This window comes from Pogona vitticeps, chromosome 2, assembly GCF_051106095.1.
Source record: "Pogona vitticeps strain Pit_001003342236 chromosome 2, PviZW2.1, whole genome shotgun sequence".
In the NCBI taxonomy this organism is placed as follows: domain Eukaryota; kingdom Metazoa; phylum Chordata; class Lepidosauria; order Squamata; family Agamidae; genus Pogona; species Pogona vitticeps.
The window spans coordinates 14,286,612-14,307,944 of NC_135784.1; the positions used below are offsets into that span (position 1 = coordinate 14,286,612).

Sequence of the window (21,333 nt, forward strand, 5' to 3'; positions counted from 1 at the left end):
AACCATGCTTTCTAAGGCCCACTTGACTTCACTCTCCAGGATGTCGCCAACCGCACTATAAGTGTTGTCCGGGACATCCAGATCTTTCTGGTATAATTCCTCTGTGTATTCTTGCCACCTCTTCTTGATTTCTTCTGCTTCTGTGACGTCCCTTCCATTTTTGTCCTTGATCATGTCCATCTTTGCACAAAATGTTCCTTTAATATCTCCAATTTTCCTGAACAGATCTCTGTTTTTTTCCTTTTCTATTATTTTCCTCTATTTCTTTGCATTTTTCATTTAAGAAAGCCCTCTTGTCTCTCCTTACTATTCTTTGGAAGTCTGCATTCAGTTTTCTGTAACTTTCCCTATCTCCCTTGCATTTTGTTTCCCTTCTCTTCTCTGCTATTTCTAAGGCCTCGTTGGATAGGCACTTTGCTTTCTTGCATTTTCTTTTCTTTGGGATGGTTTTGTTCCTGCCTCCTGTACCATGTTACGGGCCTACATCCATAGTTCTTCAGGCATTCTTTCCACCTAATCAAGTTCCTTAAATCTGTTCTTCACTTCCACTGTGCATCCATAAGGCATTTGGTTTAGATCAGTGGTTCTTAACCTTTGTTACTCGGATGTTTTTGAACTGCAACTCCCAGAAACCCCAGCCAGCACAGTTGGTGGTGAAGGCTTCTGGGAGTTGCAGTCCAAAACTCCTGAGTAACCCAAGGTTAAGAACCAGTGGTTTAGATTATACCTGACTAGCCCAGGGGTTTTTCCTACTTTATTCAGTTTAAGCTTGAATTTTGCTATGAGAAGCTGGTGATCAGAGCCACAATCAGCTCCAGGTCTTGTTTTTCTGACTGTATAGCATCTGTGGCTGCAGAGAATATAATCAATCTGATTTCGGTATTGTCCATATGGTGATGTCCATGTGAAGAGTCACCTCTTATGTTGTTGGATGTTCTTGCCATCTCCTGTTTGACCACATCCAGCTTACCAAGGTTCATAGATCTTACATTACAGGTTCTTATGCAGTATTTTTCCTTGTAGCATCAGACTTTCCTTTCACTCCCAGGGACCTCCGCAACTGAGCGTCCTTTTGGCTTTTGCCCAACCACTTCATTAGCACTTGTACTTGTCCTCCGCTCTTCCTCAGTAGCATATTGGATGCCTTCCAACCTGAGGGGCTCATCTTCGAGCATCATCTCTTTTAGCCTTTTGTTTCTGTTCATGAGGTGTTCTTGGCCACTGGAGTGGCTTGCCAGTTCCTGCTCCAGGTGGATCGCGTTTAGTCAGAACTCTCGATTATGACCTGTCCAACTTGGGTGTCCCTGCACGTTTGCTATGACCAGGCAGCAATCCATGAAGGAGCCTACTGTGATTAAACAAAACAAATATTGTGCACAGTCTTCCTCTCTTTCCCTTTCATTGTATCCCAACCTTCTCTGCAATCTGGGACTCAACGCTGCTCAGAGCAGATTTAAAACGGGCACAAAAACAGACAGAGACAAGAATAAAAGAACGCCCACACATTTTTAAAAGTTCGATATCTGTCCATTAAAAGTGGATTTCTTAAGTGCTGTTGGAGAGATAGCTCAGGAAATTAGGGGCTGGACCTGATGATCCCGAGAGTGCCTGTCAACCTTTCTGCCTTTCTGTTTTAACAATCTTACAGTATTTAGATGCAGGAGGTCTTCCAAAGCAGTTAGAAGCATTGAATCCTAGTTCCTAGATTAGCCGACAGGAGGACTGGAGGTCACTTCCTGTTTCCGCCCCCATGGTGCGCCCGCCTTTTCCTTCCCGGAAGAGCCCCTTCCCTCCTTCAGAGTTCCAGGCCAGAGTGAAGGCGCCTCTTCGGGAAGCACCCGGGAAGGGGAGAAGGAGGGGAGGTGGGGCGGCGGTTGGAGAAGCTGGTTGTGGGGCTTGGCTTGAGGGAGAAAAAGAGGTCAGGGGGTTGGGAGAAGGAGAGGCGGAGAGAAGGGGAGCCCTGAGCTGGGGGGGGGAGTCCCCTTTAAGACCCTTCCTTCCTTCCTTCTCTCTCTCTTCCTCCCTCCAAGGCCAGGGCAGGTGAACCTTCTCCGGGGATCGTCCCCCAAACTCCCCTCTTCCTCCGAGAGCTCCTCCCTCCGAAGTTTGAAAACACACTCAATTAATTAAAGAAGATTAGAATAATCCTAAATGCAGCGAAAACGGAGACGTCAGTTCAGGACAGGTAGTATCCCATCTTAGTTAGAGGCCTGGATTTTAAAAAGCAAAGCCCTTCCAGTACCCTTTTCTCTCTTTTCACCTACTTCCCTCTTCCATGGCTTCTTGTGAGCGTTTTGGAATACAGCTGTTTTCCCCCACTCCTGGAGATAACATTTTCTCGGATCTGCTTCTGGTGAGGCAGGTGACAGTCATGGGACCGTGTGGGGCTGGGAGAGACCTCCAGCAGTGTTGAGTAAACTTCCTTTTCTATCCACAAAGGAGCCTCCAAGGGCTAAAGCACTTCCCAGTTGGGACAGGCCCCTTCGCCCTCCTCCCCTGCCTGTGAAACCTTCTCTGTTAAAAACAATTTGGGTTTGAACCACTGAAAATGCACTTTCTATTTGTAATGCAAATTGTACCATTGGGAGACCATAGTCCCTGGTGGGGGTGTGGTTAGAAAAAAACGTGGAGAGCACAAATTTTAGAGAAAACAGAGTCTGCAGAGTGGGGTTGTGTGGTCAGTTGTTTCTCCTCCTTCAATCTCTGTCTCACATAAAGGAGCCATTCCCAAGCCTTGAGCTTGACCCTGACTTTTGGTATGTCTTTGCTTTTCCTGCAGAGGGAAAAGGCAGTCCATTTGCTTCCATTCTTTTGGCTCCTATTGGAGATGAAAGTGGAGGTCTCAGCCAGTTCTGGAGCTGGAAAGGAGCTGAATGACATGGAGGGTTGGAGCAACGAGGAATTCCCAGAAAGAACAGGACAGAACAACCTTGATATGGACTCTCTTGACCCAGAGGTCCAATGCCAGGATTTTCGGGAATTCAGCTACCAGGAGGATGAAGGGCCGCGAGTGGTTTGTAGCCAACTTCATCGTCTCTGCCGTCAGTGGCTGAAGCCAGAAAAACACACCAAGGCTGAAATCCTGGACCTGATCGTCCTTGAACAGTTCCTGGCTGTCCTGCCCCCAGCGATGAAGATCTGGGTCAGAGAGTGCAAGCCGGAAACCACTTCCCAGGCCGTGTCCCTGGCGGAAGGTTTCCTCCTGAGCCAGAGCATGGATAAGAAAGAGGAAGAGGAGCCGTTGATAGTTCAGGTCTATGGTTGTTTAATAAGTTGCCTAACTAAACATTTACCACTCTTCTTTCTAAATCTGATGTTCGTTCCTCTACTGTTAGTTTTTAAAATTGTTCCTCTGTTCTTGTGTTGGGTATCCAGAATTTGCTGTGTAGTGTTTTGTGTTTTTTTGTACAGGGTTCTTCAGAATCTGTCCCTGGCTCCCCTCTGGCAGTGGAGTCCCCTTTGTCCCTCAGGCAGAGGCCACTGCTCCCGAGGAACAGGTTGGAGGTCATTGGAGGAGCCGTCTCACAGGGTAAGACCCAGTCAGCCCGTCTCCCTTCTTTGCATCTTTCCAAAGGCAGTGCATGGCCTTTTACGCTTCTTGCGTGCAATTCATGAAAGATTGGTTGATCAAAATAGGAAAATTCTTTTTTTAAGTAAGTTGGGGATAAAATTCATGTTAAGAATAAGAGACCTTTCCTTGCAGGCATTGAAAATATCCAGGGAACCTCTCCTTCATCTCACCTTTGCAGAGGAATGGAAGCTGTGCCTGTGCAGCCAGAACAGGTAAAGTGGATTGGATGGGAAGATGGGGAAGGGGCCTGGGCATCTTTGTTTCCCGTCTGCCGCGTCGGCTGGATACCATTTGCCCCCTTCCATTTGCTTCTTTCAATATTGTGTAATAAATGGTATGAGAGATTTCTCAGGGAATGGTTCAGTCTGGCCTTGGAATCCCAGTCCACATTTTGTGCTTACAGAGGGGCACACACCAGTTTGTCCCAGTTTGTGTGGGGCTGTGGCTCCCTTCCCCTGCCTCTCCGTCCAATCAGCCACTCACTCACGTCCGCTTGCTGGCTTTTCCCACCTCCTCGGCTGATCTCCCATTCACCAGCAAGAGCACAGACTTTCTCTGACTGGCAGGTCAGGATACTGGGCCTGGTGAGTCGCTGGTTGAGCCAGAGGAGGCAGGGCAGGGGACCAGCAGTACCTGTGCTGCCCCCCTTATGAACTGGGACAAACTGGTTCATGCCCGTCTCGAGATGTGTTCATTGTCTTCTTGGCGGTACTTAGTGAGAGTCGAACAACCGCAATCTCTCTGAAGATGAAAAGCTTCCTCTTCTTTCAGGGTCCTGTAACCTTTGACGAAGTTGCCGTGAATTTCACGGAGGCGGAGTGGGCATTGCTGGATCAGAACCAAAGGGCCTGCCACAGGGACGTCATGGAGGAGACGCGTGAAAATGTGTTGTCTTTGGGTGAGCTTTGCTTTTTTTCTCTTCAGTCGACAGACCAACAGTGCAAATGGTACCAAAGAATATGTAGCCTATCACTGCTGTGAGTGTTCACAAGTTGAGAGAAAGGAAAACTAAAAATTTTTCTTTATGTAGTACAATATGTGGCATTTAGACCCTTGGATGCTCAGTCCCACTGCATATCCACAATAAAAGAGATGAAAAACAATGTCACTCAGATAGGATATACCATTTCAGATGTAAAGGTCTAAAGCTTAATTCTCAGCAGCAGACAGGGAAGGACCAGTGGTAGCTCTGCCCCTTTAGAGAAACAGGAAAAGGAGGTGAGACTGAGAGGCAGACTTCTAAGAATACGAGTCTAACTGTTGGTGCAGAAGGTCTGAGAGTCAACAAGGGGACAGACCATTCTTACCTCATGTTTACTTCCAAATTCTGCCTTCTGGTCAAATTGGGGTGCATAGATTCTTAGAGGCAATGCCAACCTGTTCAGGATCCCAAGGTGCCCCATTTCAATGGGATTTTGTATGTCTTATTTCAGCCTGTGAGGTAAGACACAGCGAGAACCATGAAGAATTGTGTTGGATAGGCTTGGAAACAGTCCTTTGTAAAGAGAGTTGTCTTCAAGGAAGGAGAAGTGAAGCAAATACATACAGTAAAAATGAAGATTTTCCTTTTCCACTCAGAGATTCGCAAGATGCTGTGCTCCAGGAAAACAGAGAGAAAAGGAAGGAAACGGGTAGATGTTCTTTATACGGAAATAACTGTAGTCTAAGTGCTGCTTGGACAATCCACACGGGAGGGAGACTGCTGAAAACCCCAGAAGGTGCCAAGAATCTTTGTGATCATTCATCCTTGGGAATTCATCAAACTTTTCAGAGCTTTGAAAGTAGAAAGAGCCTCCAGCACAGACCGAACCTTGTTTTCCCTCAGGAAAATGACACAAAGAAACCCGTTAAATGTGTAGAATGTGGAAAGAGCTTCAGTCACAACAGGTACCTGGCTCGTCATTGGAGGATCCACACTGGGGAGAAGCCATTTAAATGCTTGGAATGTGGAAAGAGCTTCTCTCAAGGTGGAAACCTTGGAAGCCATGTGAAAATCCACAAAGGGGAGAAACCTTTTAAATGCCTGCAATGCACAAAGAGCTTCAGTTACAGGTCATACCTGGATCGTCATTCAAGGATCCACACTGGGGAGAAGCCATTTAAGTGCTCAGAATGTGGGAAGAGCTTCAGGCACAGCACAACCCTGAATGACCACATGAGAATCCACACCGGGGAGAAACCATTTAAATGCCGGGAATGTGGAAAGTGCTTCAGTTACAGCACACACTTGGTTCGCCATATGAGGATCCACACAGGGCAGAAAGCGTTTACATGTCTGGAATGTGGGAAGAGTTTCGGCCACAGCACAACCCTGAATAACCACATGAGAATCCACACAGGGAGAAACCATTTGTCTCCTTGGAATGTGGGAAGAGATTCAGGCAGAGTGTGCACCTCACGTCTCATCAAAGAAGACATAGAGAAAGAGCCTCCAGCACACATTGAACCTTGTTTTCCCTCAGGGAACAGACACAGAGAAACCCTTTAAATGTGTAGAGTATGGAAAGAGCTTCAGTCGAAGGGCATCCCTGGCTTGTCATGTGAGGATCCACACTGGGGAGAAACCATTTAAATGCTTGGAATGTGGGAAGACCTTCCATCAGCATGCACACCTTGCCAGCCATGTGAAAATCCACGTGGAGAAGCCATTTAAGTTCTCGGAATGTGGGAAGAGCTTCAGGCAGAGGGTGCAACTCACTTCTCATCAAAGAAGCCACAGACATGGAGATAAAAAAGTTGAAATGCTTGGAGGGTCACAAGACCTTCCAGAAGGGCGGGCATCTTATTTCTCATCAAAACATTCACCCCAGTGAGAACCTGGAAGGTCTGCCTCCAGGCATTGCATCGGGGAAAGATAAAATTGTGTTTCCTATAGAAACAAAGATTTTTGTAGTTCCCAAAGAAACACAGGGACGGAATCTGATTTTCTAATGATTGCCATGGATTGTCCTCTTTTCCCCTTCGCTGTCCTTTTTCCGACACCAAAAAGCAAACAAAACAAAACCAAACCATGGAAATACAGTTCCCTTTCTAAGATAAACCCTCCAGTCTTTTCTAACTTTCCATTCCTCTTTGGATGGTGGCAAAAAAAACTGTGTAGAAAGAGTTGGATTTGGGCTTTTCCTTACGTGTAGGAAACCACCACCACCCCCGAAATTGATGAAACATTAGCTAGTCAAGTAAGAATTCCTATACATTTGAAGCAAGTTTGCTGTCCCTGGACATGATCCAGTGTTTTGAAGTAACAAATCTGTTACCTTGTATTATTTGAAGGAAGGGGAGCTTGAGAATATTTAGAAAATGTCATGGATTCAACCAGGGATGACATTCACAATTTTTTTTTTTTTTTTTTTTTTTTTGCAACTTGCAAGAATTTCCCCCTGGCAGAATCCCGGGACCTGCAGCCCAAAAGCAATCATTTAGAGAAGACCTTCTCTCACCTCTGTTTGGCCCTTCGTCCAGTCTATCCAATATAATTTTATGTTCTCCTACCCAGAGTAAGTGGCGGGAGAGAGGAGCCACAGGTCCATCTTCCCTGCCATCTCTCTCTTCCAGACTTGTTCCCTCTCCGCCCTCCCCAAAAGGCCCTTTTCCCTCTTTGCCCCCCCCAGTTCCCCAAAGAACCAGCCCTGGGATGATGAATCTGCTTTCTCACCCCCAGAAGCGACTCTTTCTCAGCTAGCGGTGCAAACATACCCCCTCCCATGTTACATATACCCTTAAGATACGTGGCCACCCTCTCTGTGCCTGTGGGAAACAGGGACACGCTCCCTTTGGCGGTCAGCCCTGTCCTGGCTTCCCCTGCCTGCCTGCCTGCCTGCTTTTTTGCTCCTCCTTAAACTGACTGGGGATGCAGGGGTCCTTTCCTCCCGCACTCCTTACTTTCTTCCCTGACTCCTGGATGCTTCCCATTGTGTAAAAGCACAAAAACGAGAACCCCAGCAGCTTGAAGCTTGCCTTTGGTTTTGAAAAAGCCCCCTCCCCATTCTGACCTTGCTGGGAGGGTCGCCCTAAATTGTTTTCATTCCCATTGCGTAGCCTCGTATGTCACCCTAGAGTAGACCCATTGACGCTTGTGGGGATTGAGCGAGTCCCGTCCTTCCTGAGTTGCTGTGATTCAAACAGGCCTCCTCTAGTGGTGAGTTCCTCTGCTAAGCTACAGGGTTTCAGCCATTGCATCATTATGGCTGCTGGATGGGCTTCTCTGTTGCTAGAAATGCCTGTTTTCTAGATAAAATCCTGTTGATTCTAAAAGGCCCCCAAGAAAAAGGGCAGGATAGTGATCATTAATATTGGTTGTGATGATTCCAGTTCCTTGCTTTATCGACTCAACTGCTTTTAATGGGTTTGCAGCTGACGTTTTCCATTTGCTTGTTTATTAAATCTTTTTTCTTGATGTTTGTAAACAACCTGGAGTACGAAACGTAGTATAAAGGAAAGTTTGAAGTGTAACCTGTAATAACAGTAGCAATAAAAATGATTATACATTTATTTACTGTCTTGTTTATTTTATTTGTTGCCCATCTGCCTCCTTTGCAGGACCCAGGGCAGCTTACAAATATGTTAAGAACAGGTGCAACAAAAAAGGACAATGAATTACAAAATCCAATTATTTTTCAGCTGAAAGCAAAGATATAATCAATACAATTGTTTTGTTAACTGCAGCTCATTTACTGAAAACTGGAACTTTGTGCATTTTAAAATGCCAACCAGTATGAGAGCCACTGTGGGGATAAGTGACAGATTAGGATTTAGGAGACCTGGGTTCAAATCCCTGCTACTTTCCCCAGGAGTAGCAATGAGAAACTAGTCCATAATCCTGTCATATCCCTTAGAAACCGTTTTAGAATTGCCATAAGCCAGAAAATGCATAAAACAACAAAAAAAAATCAACCTTAAATATGTCTTCTAGTGTGTTTTGTGAGGTTATGGTCACCAAATTTATAAAATGTACTGAATTGTCTATACCAGATGTGAATGCAACAGCTGTAATGGCAACACGGAACCTCCAAGTAAAGACACAGTCTATATTGGTCTTTTTGATGGTGTCTTTGTTTAAACACTAGTACAGGAGGGGAGCCATGCCATCATGCTCTTGAACTTCCCAGTATTACTTAGGCTGGCCACTGAGAAAAACAAATGTACCTTTTTTTAAATTAAGATAATAGAGAAGTGTGGCGTTTGCCCCGTGGCCCATGCTTGTTTTACCAAACCCAGAGCTCAGAAAGGCATCTGAATACGCCCCCTTGACATGCTGCCACCAGTTGATCTCTTTATCAACTTATATTTCTTATGAAAGACTAAGGTCCATCCAGTACTGACTTTTTAAACAGAAACAGGTTTTTTGATTACACGTGGTTTCAGGAATAATTCTTGAGCACATTCTTAAAGTTCCACAAAGCTTCAATATTTTACTTTATTCTCTTCTCTATTAATTAACACAGGTCACACTCTGGCTAATCACTGCCTAATCACTCCTTAAACACTCTGCCGCAAACCCCCAAATTATCATCTTCTCTAGCACCCTCTGACTCTGACTGAACTCCTCTCTCCCAGGCTCCGCCTCTTCAGCACCTCTCGGCCCCGCCTCACAACCACATTAACATATAACTTATGAATAATGCATAATTTAGGGTGAACGCCACATTCCTCCCCCCGTCAAATATATTTGTTTAGGAGGGGAAACCTAGCAGTTTGCCCTTGTAAACAAATACCTCGTACATGGAAGTATAACAAGAACTTGCCATTTTATGCATACCTTATAATACCATTTTCTCTCTATTTTTATCTTTACCAAATCAAACTTGCCACTTTAAACACCTAAGATAATTAATGCAATTAAAACATTTGCAATTAATCACATTAATAGAACTTACACTGCATCACCTTCACATCAATAAGGTTACTCACCATTATTTTTACCATCCTTCTACACCTCTCAGTTCATCACCATCCAAACTTTGCATTTTAATCATTTTCCATAACTATACACAAACAGAATATTTAATACAACATTTGCAAACTTTGTTTATCCACCCATTAGTCATTCGGCCTTCGAGGCAAGGCGTCAGCACCCACGCTCAGAGTCCCTTTTACGCTGCGGATTACAATGTCAAGGTCTTGCAGGTTCCGTGTCCATCTTGCAAGGTTACTGTTAGTGGATTCCACAGTTTGTAGCCACACCAGAGGGAAAGGGGTGGTGCAAAGGATGGATTTCTTTCCCCAAATCTAGGGTTTCAGTCTTTGCAGTGTCCAAACAATTGATAGGCACACCTTCTTGATGGCAGAGAAATGTCTCTCAGCAGGTTGGAATCTCCTGCTGATCAGAGTCTCGGGGTGCAGATTCCCGCTGTCGTCCGCTTGGCAGAGCACAGCTCCCAGACTCACACTCGACACATCGATGTACATGATGAACGTCCGGTTGTAGTCCGGTGCAACAAAGGCAGATCCTGAAGTCTGACGATTGGGACCCATCGGGCACTCTGGCTTCCCCTGGATTTCCTCCGCTCGCCTTTTCCGGGTGAAGCCTGCTTTCTTTCTGGCTTGTGGCTTCTCTTTTCTCAGCTGGGGAAAGAGTAGGCAGCTCTTTCTCCTCCTCCAGAACATCTCTGGATGCGTCCTTCTTTGAGAGCTTATTGCTTACGCCTTCCTCCTCACCCACAGGTACTTTTGTTGAGAAGTTCTCCCTATGTGGGGAACCACTATCATGGATCTCTTCCATATTCACAGGCAGGTTTCTCTGAAGTGCAATCTCAAACACTTGGTTTATTTTAGATGCACTGAGTTTTTCATCTGGTTCCATCCTTTTTAGATCCAGTTTTTTGGGGGAGGGGTTTGCCTCATGAGGTTTTAAGTACTTTTGCAGCTGCAGAGCGCCTAGACTCCCTAGCCCTCCAGTGCTGCAGCAACAAATCCACAGGTTCTGGCCTTGCCAACAGCAGTTCACTCCCCTCGATGGGTCTCAGCCCCACTTCTTTGTCCTCAGGACAGAATGCTCTTTCCTGGGCCTCATACAAGCCTTTCTCCTTTCCCCGAGTACCCCCCAAGCTTGGCTTTGTTACTTCTAAGGACTCCTCTCTATATTTTACAGGGACAATTAGCTGTTTGAGAGGTCCATCTTCACCATTCTGATGTTTTTTAAAACCTCTCTATATGTCAGGTTTTTATCAGCTACAAACCTTTCCGGGAGTTCAGGGGTGAGTGGAATGGGATTCTCATTAGATGTGCTAATCCGTACAATCATTTAAAGTAATAGCTTCCTTCTCCTCCTCAATACAGGAAGTATTATAAGGGTTTTTCAATATGACCTCCTCAGTCATTTCTGCTACCTTGGGGTTTTCCTCTAAACGGGGGTGTAGTGGTCACGAAATGAGAAGGCTGATGGTTTAGGTGATCACCGGATAAAGCAATTAGTTTTAGAGAGAGAAGTTAAAGAAGTCAGTCACACACACACAGAGATGTCTGGCAGTGGAGTCCTAGATGCCTACTATGGGCAACGCCCCCAGGAGCACTCCCTTTTATTACTTTAACAAGCTTACAGATAGTTGACAGTATACTGATAGGGTGTGGTTACTGTGGTGGAATGCCCACATCACCCCTGTCCATCATGGGGAGCTCGAGGCAGTAGCCTATGAGAGGACAGGATGGGCGGAACCAAAAAAAAGACAGAGGAGAGTTGGAGAAAAGAGTGGAAGATAGGGAATTGAAGAGAGTGAGTTAGGAGATTGAATTGAGAAAGTTAAGAAAGAGATCGGAAAGTTGGAATGCTAGGGAGAATAGGAAAGAGTTCAAAATACAGAGAATAAATAGATAGTCAAAGAATATTGTAACAGTGAATAAATACACATACAAACCAACGTGAAAGCAAGTGATATTTAATTAACAATCCTAAACATCTGTGATTTACTCCTGTGATTTGCATAACAACTATAAGATCAATAAATCTGTTGTATTGGCAGCACGTGTCTAAGATCTATCTATTTGATATTGAGGGAATAAGACCTGTTGATAGCGTGAACTGAGGAAACGCATCCGGAGGGCGGACTTGTGTTTAGCGAAAATAAACAAAGGGCACTGGGTGGACGCGACAGTTACATAAGGCCAATTAGGATTGGCCAAAGAAAGGCTTTGAAGTTAGTTCTCTATCTCTATGAGAAAGAGGAAGAATAGGTAGCCATTTTTTCCCTCAGACGTAGCTGCATCTGCAGTGATCATGGAGTCCAAGAAAGTAAAATCTGTCAGTGCCTCCCCTTCTATTTGCCAGGAGGTGATGGGACCCGTGGCCATGATCTTAGGTTTTTTGATGTTGAGCTTCAGACCATTTTTTGCACTCTCCTCTTTCACCCTCATTACAAGGTTGTTTAATTCCTCCTCACTTTCTGCCATCAGGGTGGTATCATCTCCATATCGGAGGTTGTTGATAATTCTTCCAGCAATCTTAATTCCATTTTGGGATTCCTCCAGTCCAGCCTTTCGCATGATGTATTCTGCATATAAGTTAAATAAGCCGGGGGACAATATACAGCCTTGTTGTAGTGTGTGTGCTTGTAATACCAGGAAGGCTAGAACGTCTAGTGAGGATCAAATCGGGCCGATGCCAATGCTTGGATCTTGGTAATAACAGCAAAACTCCAGCAAGCGTTGGCCATCTTTGTTCGTTTTTCCAATGCCAAAACGGCCTAAACAAGTGGGCCAAGAATTGTGATGGAAAGCTCTTTAATCTCTGAGAGCAAAGACCAAAGTCCAGCTGACATGCATGCGGGACTTCCTGTTCACCGATGATGAAGCCATTGTTGCCCACTCTGATGAAGACCTCCAACAACAAATGAATCATTTTAGCAAAGCCTTCCAAGACTAACAAACGGCCTGAAGAAAACACAAGTCATGGCCAGGGCATGGACTCACCTCCCTTTTCTACCATCTCCACACAAGAATTGGAGGTTGTTCATGACTTTGTGTACCTTGGCACAACGACCTCTGACCCTCCCTAGATGTCGAGCTGGATAAACGCACTGGCAAAGCACCATGTTCTGTAGACTCACAAAGAGAGTATGGCTGAATAAGACGCCGACTGCACATACGAAAGATCCAGGTCTATAGAGCCTGTGTCCTGATCACATTCCTGTACTGCAGTGAGTCGTGGACCCTTTGTGCACGGCAGGAGAGGAAGCTGAACACCTTCTATATTGTGGAAGCTGTACAGTCCTAGGGCACCCCTAGAGCAAGGGAATGGGAATGCACTTCTGGGTACTCTATACTCAGAAGAGTTTCAAAATATGGAAAAGGCCACCATAAGACAGGATTGATTTGACAGCACATAATTATTCTTATTTATTTTTATGACTAAGCCACCTATCTGATCTTTGATTAAAGTACCCATTCAACCAAAGGAAAACTGGATGAACTTCATACATTGTCCAAGAAACAGAATAAGAAGCAGAGAGTTAAGTCTGATAAAGCATCTCTTTGGCTGTTATGATGAAACACCAGTTTCACAGGAAGCAAGTCAGTGAATCTCTCCAAACCGATTCATCATCCACCACAGCCTTGTCGGTGGGCAGCCACAGCCGAAGCCTCTTATAGAACTGGGCTCAGAACGGAGAGGAAGATGGACTCCTGCCGTACAAGACTCCTTTTCCGATGCACACCACAACCGGCTTGCTATTTTTAAAAATAATTTATTGTCATTGTAAGTATATACATAGTATACACAAACAACAAAATTCACAGTGACACCCAGAGACCAGACCCACATGCACACACAAAAAATTCCCAAACACTCCTCACCCATTAAAAATCCCCCACTAGGAATACAAACATCTGCACCGCAGGCTAAGTAACATTGTCCACCTGTCCACTGGTGGTGGTCTTTAAGTTCATAATTAAGTGCAATTATAGCTCTGGGAAGGCACGTGGTGGTGCTGTGGGCTAAACCGCAGAAGCCTGTGCTGCAGGGTCAGAAGACCAGCAGTCGTAAGATCGAATCCATGCGACGGAGTGAGCTCCCGTCACTTGTCCCAGCTCCCGCCAACCTAGCGGTTCGAAAGCATGCAAATGCAAGTAGATAAATAGGGACCACCTCGGTGGGAAGGTAACAGCATTCCGTGTCCAAGTCGCACTGGCCATGTGACCACGGAAAGATTGTCTTCGGACAAAACGCTGGCTCTATGGCTTGGAAACGGGGATGAGCACCGCCCCCTAGAGTCGAACACGACTGGATAAAAATTGTCAAGGGGAACCTTTACCTTTATAGCTCTGGGATAAAAATTATTCAGAAAACATGTGGTCGGAGTCTCAATTGTTCTGTATCTTCTGCCAGAGGGCAACTATCCCAAAGGAGCAGCCATTGCTGGTGTACCTTCTGTTTAGTTTTCGCTAAATATGAGTTTGATCTGTTACTATTTCTCTTCACATTATTTCTTTCCTCTTCAGACAGGCTTTTAAGCAGTCAGTTATCCCAGAAAAGCTGGTTTCTGATTTACAGATTTATAAATGTTTTCAATTCTTTTTTGTACTTGATTGTTTAATCTTAACATATGCTTGATTTTTTTAGATGTCTTCTTTATATAATATTTTTAAATTTGTTGTTTTCTCTGTTGTGAGCTGCCTTGGGCGGCAAAGGTGGCATATAAATTATTTAAATGAATAAATACTTTAAGTTGCCATGAAGGCTGTCCTTTTAGGCGAAAGGTGGGGTGTAAATGTGATGAATGAATAAAAATAATATCCACATTAATTTCATAAAACTTAACAGTTTCTCTGCCCTCCTACTGTTTTTAATTAAAACAAATATTGTGCGCAGTCTTTCTTTCCTTTTCATGGTATCCCACCTTTCTCTGCAATCTGGGACTCAAGGCGGCTCAGAGCAGATTTAAAACGGGCACAAAGACGGACAGAGAGAACAATAAAAAGAGCCCAGAGATTTTTAAAAGTCCAACATCTGTCCATTAAAAGCGCATTTCTTAAGTGCTGCTGGAGAGATAACTCAAGGGATTTTAGGCCTCTGACTGCGGGGTTCAGGGTTCAGGTGCTTCCTTGACAAGCGGCTGGACTCGATGATCCCGAGAGTGATGGTCTTCCAAAGGAGATAGAGCCATGAGATCCTAGTTCCTAGATGAGCTGACAGGAAGACCAGAAGACACTTCCTGTTTCCGTCCCGAAGGTACTCCCGTCTTTTCCTTCCCGGAAGAGCCCCTTCCCTTCTGAGTTGCAGGCGGGACTGAAGGCGCCTCTTAGGGAAGCCGGGAAGCCCCCGGGAAGGGGAGAAGGAAGGGGAGGTGGGGCAGCGCTTGGAGAAGCTGGTTGTGGGGCTTGGCTTGAGGGAGAAAGAGAGGTCAGGGCGTTGGGAGAAGGAGAGGCGGAAGAAGGGGAGCCCTGAGCTGGCGGGGAGTCCCTGGAAGACCTTTCCTTCCTTCCTTCCTTCCTTCCTTCCTTCCTTCCTTCCTTCCTTCTCTCTCTCTTCCTCCCTCCAAGGCCAGGGCAGGTGAACCTTCTCCGGGGATCGTCCCCAAACTCCCCTCCTCCTCCTTCTCCTCCTCCTCCGAGGGCTCCTTCATCCACAGTTTGAAAACTCACTCAATTAAACAAAGGAGATTAGAACGATCATAAATGCGCCGAAAACAGAGCAGTCAATTCACGACAGGTAGTATCCCGTCATCTTAGTTAAAAGCCTCCATTTTAAAAGGAAAGCCCTTGCATTACCCTTTCCTCTTTCTTCACCCACCTCCCTCTTCCATGCCTTCTTATGGGCATATTGGAATACAGCTGTTTTTTCCCCCTCCTGGAGATCACATTTTCTTGAATCTGCTTCTGGTGAGGCAGGTGACAGTCATGGGACCGTGTGGGGCTGGGAGAGACCTCCAGCAGTGTTGAGTGAACATCCTTTTCTCCCCACAAAGGAGCCTCCAAGGGCTAAAGCACTTCACAGACGGGACAGGCCATTTCGCCCTCCTCCCCTGCCTGTGAATCCTCCTCTGTTGAAGACAATTTGGATTTGGACCACTGAAAAGGCAGTTTCTATTTGTAATGCAAATTGTACCAGGGGAAGTAGTCCGTGGTAGGCGGGTTTTAGAAAAAATAACTTGGAGAGCACAAACTTTAGAGAAAACAGTTTCTATAGTGGGGTTGTGTGTTCAGTTGCTTTCTCCTCCTTCAATCTCTTTCTTAAATAAAGGAGCCATTCCCAAGCCTTGATCTTACCCCTGAGTTTTGAAATGTCTTTGCTTTTCCTACAGAGGGAAAAGGCGGTCCATTTGCTTCCATTCTTTTGGCTCTTATTGGAGATGAAAGTGGAAGTCTCAGCCAGTTCTGCAGCTGGAAAGGCGCTGAATGACATGGAGGGTTGGAGCAGCAAGGAATTCCCAGAAAGAACTGGACAGAACAACCTTGATACGGACTCTCTTGACCCAGAAGTCCAGTACCAGGATTTTCGGGAATTCAGCTACCAGGAGGATGAAGGGCCCAGAGTGGTCTGTAGCGAACTTCATCGTCTCTGCCGTCAGTGGCTGAAGCCAGAGAAACACACCAAGGCTGAAATCCTGGACCTGATTGTCCTTGAACAGTTCCTGGCTGTCATGCCACCAGTGATGGAGATCTGGGTCAGAGAGTGCAAGCCGGAAACCACTTCGCAGGCCGTATCCCTGGCAGAAGGTTTCCTCCTGAGCCAGAGTGTGGATAAGAAAGAGGAAGAGGAGCCGTTGATAGTTCAGGTCTATAGTTCTTTAATAAGTTGCCATTTACCACTCTTCTTTCTAAATCTGATGTTCGTTCCTCTACTGTTAGTTTTTAAATTTGTTCCTCCCTTGCTGTGTTGGGTATCCAGACTTTGCTCTCTGTGTGTTTGTGTTGTTTTTTTAATTTTTTTTTTAACAAGGTGTGACAAAAAGGAAAGGGGAATTGAGGTTAAGAGGGAAGAGGAGAAACAATAACATACTAACATCCATTCTATACGTATTGCCATATCAACATTCCAAATTACTATTTTTACTATTTTCTGCCTTCAGATTTAAGTTCTCATTTCAATGTATGCTCTTCATACGCTGTCTGTCAACTCAATACATTTATAGAATAAGTCCCATCTTTCAGTTACTTTTTGTAAAGGACAGTCCTTCATCACTTCTGATAAAATGTCCATTTCCGCTGTTTCCCGTATCTTCTGTGTTTTTGTGTTTTTTTGTAAAGGGTTCTTCAGAATCTGTCCCTGGCTCCCCTCTGGCAGTGGACTCTCCTTTGTCCCTCAAGCAGAGGCCATTGCTCCCGAGGAACAGGCTGGAGGGGATCGGAGGAGCCGTGTCACAGGGTAAGACCCAGTCAGCACATTTCTTCTCGATCTCCCTTCTTTGCATCTTTCCAAAGCCAGTGAATGGCCCTTTAGGCCTCTTGCGTGCAATTCATGAAAGACTGGTTGATCAAACTAGGAAGATTTTCTTTTGAGTAAGTTGGGGATAAAATTCATGTGAAGAATAAGAGATCTTTCCTTGCAGGCAATGAAAATATCCAGGGAACCTCTCCCTCATCTCTCCTTTGCAGAGGAATGGAAGCTGTGCCTGTGCAGCCAGAACAGGTAAAGGGGATTGGATAGGGAGATGGGGAAAGAGCCTGGGCACCTTTGTTTCCTGTCTGCCTTCTCGGCCGGATATCGTTTGCCCCCTTCCATTTGCTTCTTTGAAAACTGTGTAGTAAATGGCCTGACAGGTTTCTCAGGGAACGGTTCAGTCTGGCCTCAGATTCCCATCCCACACTTTGGGCTTCGAGAAGGGCACGCACTGGATTCTCCCAGTTTGTGTCAGGCTATAAAGGCGGCAGCACAGGTGCTGTGGCTCCCTTCCCCTGCCTCTTCATCTAATGAACCACTCACCTCAATTTCCTTGCTTTTCCCACCTCCTTCGCTGATCTCCCCATCATCAGCAAGAGCACAGACTCCTCTGCCCTGCCCTTTTCTCTGAGTGGCAGGTCAGCCAAGAGGGGGTGGGTGGGGCAGAGAAGCCTGAGCTGTTGCTGGGACTGGGGGAGGGGCAGGAAGTGAGGGTGCTGGGCCTGGTGAGTCGCTGGTTGAGCCAGAGGAGGCAGGGCAGGGGAGCAGCAGTACCTGTGCTGCCCCCTTATGAACTGGGAAAACTGGTTCATGCCCGTCTCTAGATGTGTTCATTGTCTTCTTGGCGGTACTTAGTGAGAGTTGAACAACCGCATTCTCTCTGAAGATGAAAGGCTTCCTCTTCTTTCAGGGTCCTGTAACCTTTGACGAAGTTGCCGTGGATTTCACAGAGGCGGAGTGGGCATTGCTGGATCAGAACCAAAGGGCCTGCCACAGGGACGTCATGGAGGAGACACATGAAAATGTGGTGTCTTTGGGTGAGCTTTGCTTTTTTTCTCTTCAGTCGACAGATCCACAGTAAAATGGTACCAAAGAATATGTAGCCTATCACTGCTGTGAGCGTTTACAAGATGAGAGGAAAACTATGAAAGTTTTTCTTTCTGTAGCACAAAAGACCCTTGGATGCTCAGTCCCACTGCAAATCCACAATAAAAAAGGTGAAAAACAACTAGTCACTTGGACAGGATATTCTATTTCAGATGTACAGATCTAAAGCTTAATCTTCACTAATTGATAGATTCCCCAGAAAGCAGACAGAAAAGGACCAGTGGTAGCTCTTCCCCTTTAGAGAAACAGGAAAAGGAAGTGAGACTGAAAGGCAGACTAAGAGTATTAGACAAATTGTAGGTGCAGAAGGTCTGAGAGTCAACAAGGGGACAGACCATTCCTCATTTTTTTTCCAAATTCCTCCTCCTCGTCATTTTGGGGTGAATAGATTCTCAGAGGCGATGCCAACCTGTTCAACATCCTGAGGTGTCCCCTTCCAATGGGATTTTGTTTCTCTTATTTCAGCCCGTGAGGTAGGACACAGCGAGAACCAGGAAGAATTGTGTTGGATAGGCTTGGAAACAGTGGTTTGTAAAGAGAGTCGTCTTCAAGGAAGGAGAAGTAAAGCAAATACACACAGCAGAAATGAAGATTTTGCTTTTCCACTCAGAGATTCACAAGATGCTCTTCTCCAGGAAAACAGAGAGAAAAGGAAGGAAATGGGTAAATGTTCTTTGGGCAGAAATAACTGTAGTCTAAGTGTTGCTTGGACAATCCACATGGGAGGGAGACCGCTGGAAACCCCAGAAGGTGCCAAGAGTCTTTGTGACCATTCACCCTTGGGAATTCATCAAACTTTTCAGAGCTTCAAAAGTAGAAAGAGCTTCCAGCACAGCCTGAACCTTGTTTTCCCTCAGGAAAATGACACAGAGAAACCCTTTAAATGTGTAGAGTGTGGAAAGAGCTTCAGTCGTAGGACATCCCTAGCTCGTCATCTCAGGATCCACACTGGGGAGAAGCCCTTTAAATGCCTGGAATGTGGAAAGGGCTTCTGTCAGGGTGGAAACCTTGCCAGGCATGTGAAAATCCACACAGGGGAGAAATCTTTTCCATGTCCAGAATGTGAAAAGAGCTTCAGTCGAAGAACACACCTGGTTCACCATCTGAGGATCCACACAGGGGAGAAACCTTTTAAATGTCTGGAATGTGGGAAGAGTTTTGGCGAGAGCACAACCCTGAAAAACCACATGAGAATCCACACAGGGGAGAAACCGTTTGCTTGCTTGGAATGTGGGAAGAGTTTCAGGCAGAGCGCATACCTCACTTCTCATCAAAGACGCCAAACACACACAGAGAGAAATAGCTTCCAGCACAGACCAAATCTTCTTTTCTCTCAGGGAACGGACACAAAGAAACCCTTTAAATGTGTAGAGTGTGGGAAGAGCTTTAGTCACAGGGCATCCGTCGGTCGTCATCTGAGGATCCACACCGGGGAGAAGCTATTTAAATGCTTGGAATGTGAGAAGAGCTTCAGGCAGAGCACGCACCTCACTTCTCATCAAAGAAGTCACAGAGAGAGAGAGAGCTTCCAGCACAGACCATACCTTGTTTTCCCTCAGGGAACAGACACAAAGAAACCCTTTAAATGTGTAGAGTGTGGAAAGAGCTTCAGTCACAGGGCGTCCCTGGGTCGTCATCTGAGGATCCACACTGGGGAGAAGCCCTTTAAATGCCTGGAATGTGGAAAGGGCTTCTCTCAGGGTGGAAACCTTGCCAGGCATGTGAAAATCCACACAGGGGAGAAATCTTTTCCATGTCCAGAATGTGAAAAGAGCTTCAGTCGAAGAACATACCTGGTTCGCCATCTGAGGATCCACACAGGGCAGACCTTTTAAATGTCTGGAATGTGGGAAGAGTTTCGGCGAGAGTACAACCCTGAAAAACCACATGAGAATCTACACAGGGGAGAAACCGTTTGCTTGCTTGGAATGTGGGAAGAGTTTCAGGCAGAGCGCATACCTCATTTCTCATCAAAGACGCCACACACACACAGAGAGAAAGAGCTTCCAGCACAGACCAAATCTTCTTTTCCCTCAGGGAACCGACACAAAGAAATCCTTTAAATGTGTAGAGTGTGGGAAGATCTTCAGTAACAGGGGATCCATCAGTCGTCATCTGAGGATCCACACCGGGGTGAAGCTATTTAAATGCTTGGAATGTGAGAAGAGCTTCAGGCAGAGCACGCACCTCACTTCTCATCAAAGAAGTCACCAAGAAAGAAACTCTTTAAATGTGTAGAGTGTGGAAAGAGCTTCAGTCACAGGGCATCCCTGGGTCGTCATCTGAGGATCCACGCTGGGGAGAAGCCATTTAAATGCCTGGAATGTGGAAAGTGCTTCAGTCACAGCACACGCCTGGTTCGCCATCTGAGGATCCACACAGAGGAGAAATCTTTTACATGTCTGGAATGTGGGAAGAGTTTTGGCGAGAGCACAACCCTGAAAAACCACATGGTAATCCACACAGGGGAGAAACCGTTTGTGTGCTTGTAATGTGGGAAGAGCTTCAGGCAGAACGCGCCCCTCACTACTCATCAAAAAAGCCACAGAGAGAGAGGGAGAAAAGTTGAAGTGCTTGGAAGGTCACGAGAGATTCAAGAAGGAAAGGAGTCTAATTTCCCATCGAAACATTCACCCCGGTGAGAATGTGGCAGGTCTGCCTGCAGACATTGCATCAGGGAAAGATTGAATTATGTTTCCTATAGAAACAAAGAACGGGAACAGATTTTTGTAGTTCCCAAAGCAACACTGGGGCAGAATCTGATTTTCTAATGACTGCTGTGGATTGTCCTCTTTTCCCCTTCACTGTCCTTTTTCCAACACCAAAAAGCAAACAAAACCAAACCATAGAAATGCAGTTCACTTTCTATGATGAGCCCTCCAGCCCTCTCGACCCCCACCCCAAAAGTCCTTTTTCCCCTTTGGTCCCTACGTCCCCAAAGAACTGGCCCTGGGATGAGAGTTCTGCTTTCTCACCTCCAGAAGCGACTCTTTCTCAGCTAGGGGTGCAAGAGACAGACTGGGGGATTCTGTTGGTGTACTGCCCACCCTGCTGCTCACCAACAGTCTCCCTACCTGAGCAGACGGAGTTGATGTTTTGGTACTGGGTGACCTCAACCTCCATGCTGAGGCCATCTTAACACGGGTGGCTCAGGACTTCATAGCCGCCATGACAACCATGGGGCTGTCTCAACATGTCATCGGCCCGACTCGTGAGTGACAGATTGTTTTAGTTTTTTATCTTTACTTCCCTCCCCCTAAGAGATTTCAGTTTGTTGTTCAATTAGTTGTACAGTTCGTAGGTCTCATTAAAGTTGGAAAAAGTTCTGAAATGATTTATCTTT

The 21,333-nt window shown here is 45.8% G+C and overlaps 2 protein-coding genes across 2 annotated transcripts in view; both read left to right on the plus strand.

Annotated features, from left to right (window-relative positions):
• The window catches only part of LOC110070772 (zinc finger protein 18-like), a 134,663-nt gene that overhangs the window by 80,855 nt on the left and 32,475 nt on the right, over nt 1-21,333 (plus strand). The gene's annotated exons all lie outside the window — the stretch shown is intronic.
• LOC110091747 (uncharacterized) lies at nt 1,734-21,324 on the plus strand. Its single transcript, XM_078387408.1, is given in 8 exon segments — nt 1,734-1,918; nt 2,780-3,253; nt 3,412-3,529; nt 3,704-3,783; nt 4,343-4,469; nt 18,456-19,812; nt 19,814-20,202; nt 20,205-21,324. Coding segments are annotated over 8 exon segments (3,141 nt in total). The 5' UTR covers nt 1,734-1,750; the 3' UTR covers nt 20,633-21,324.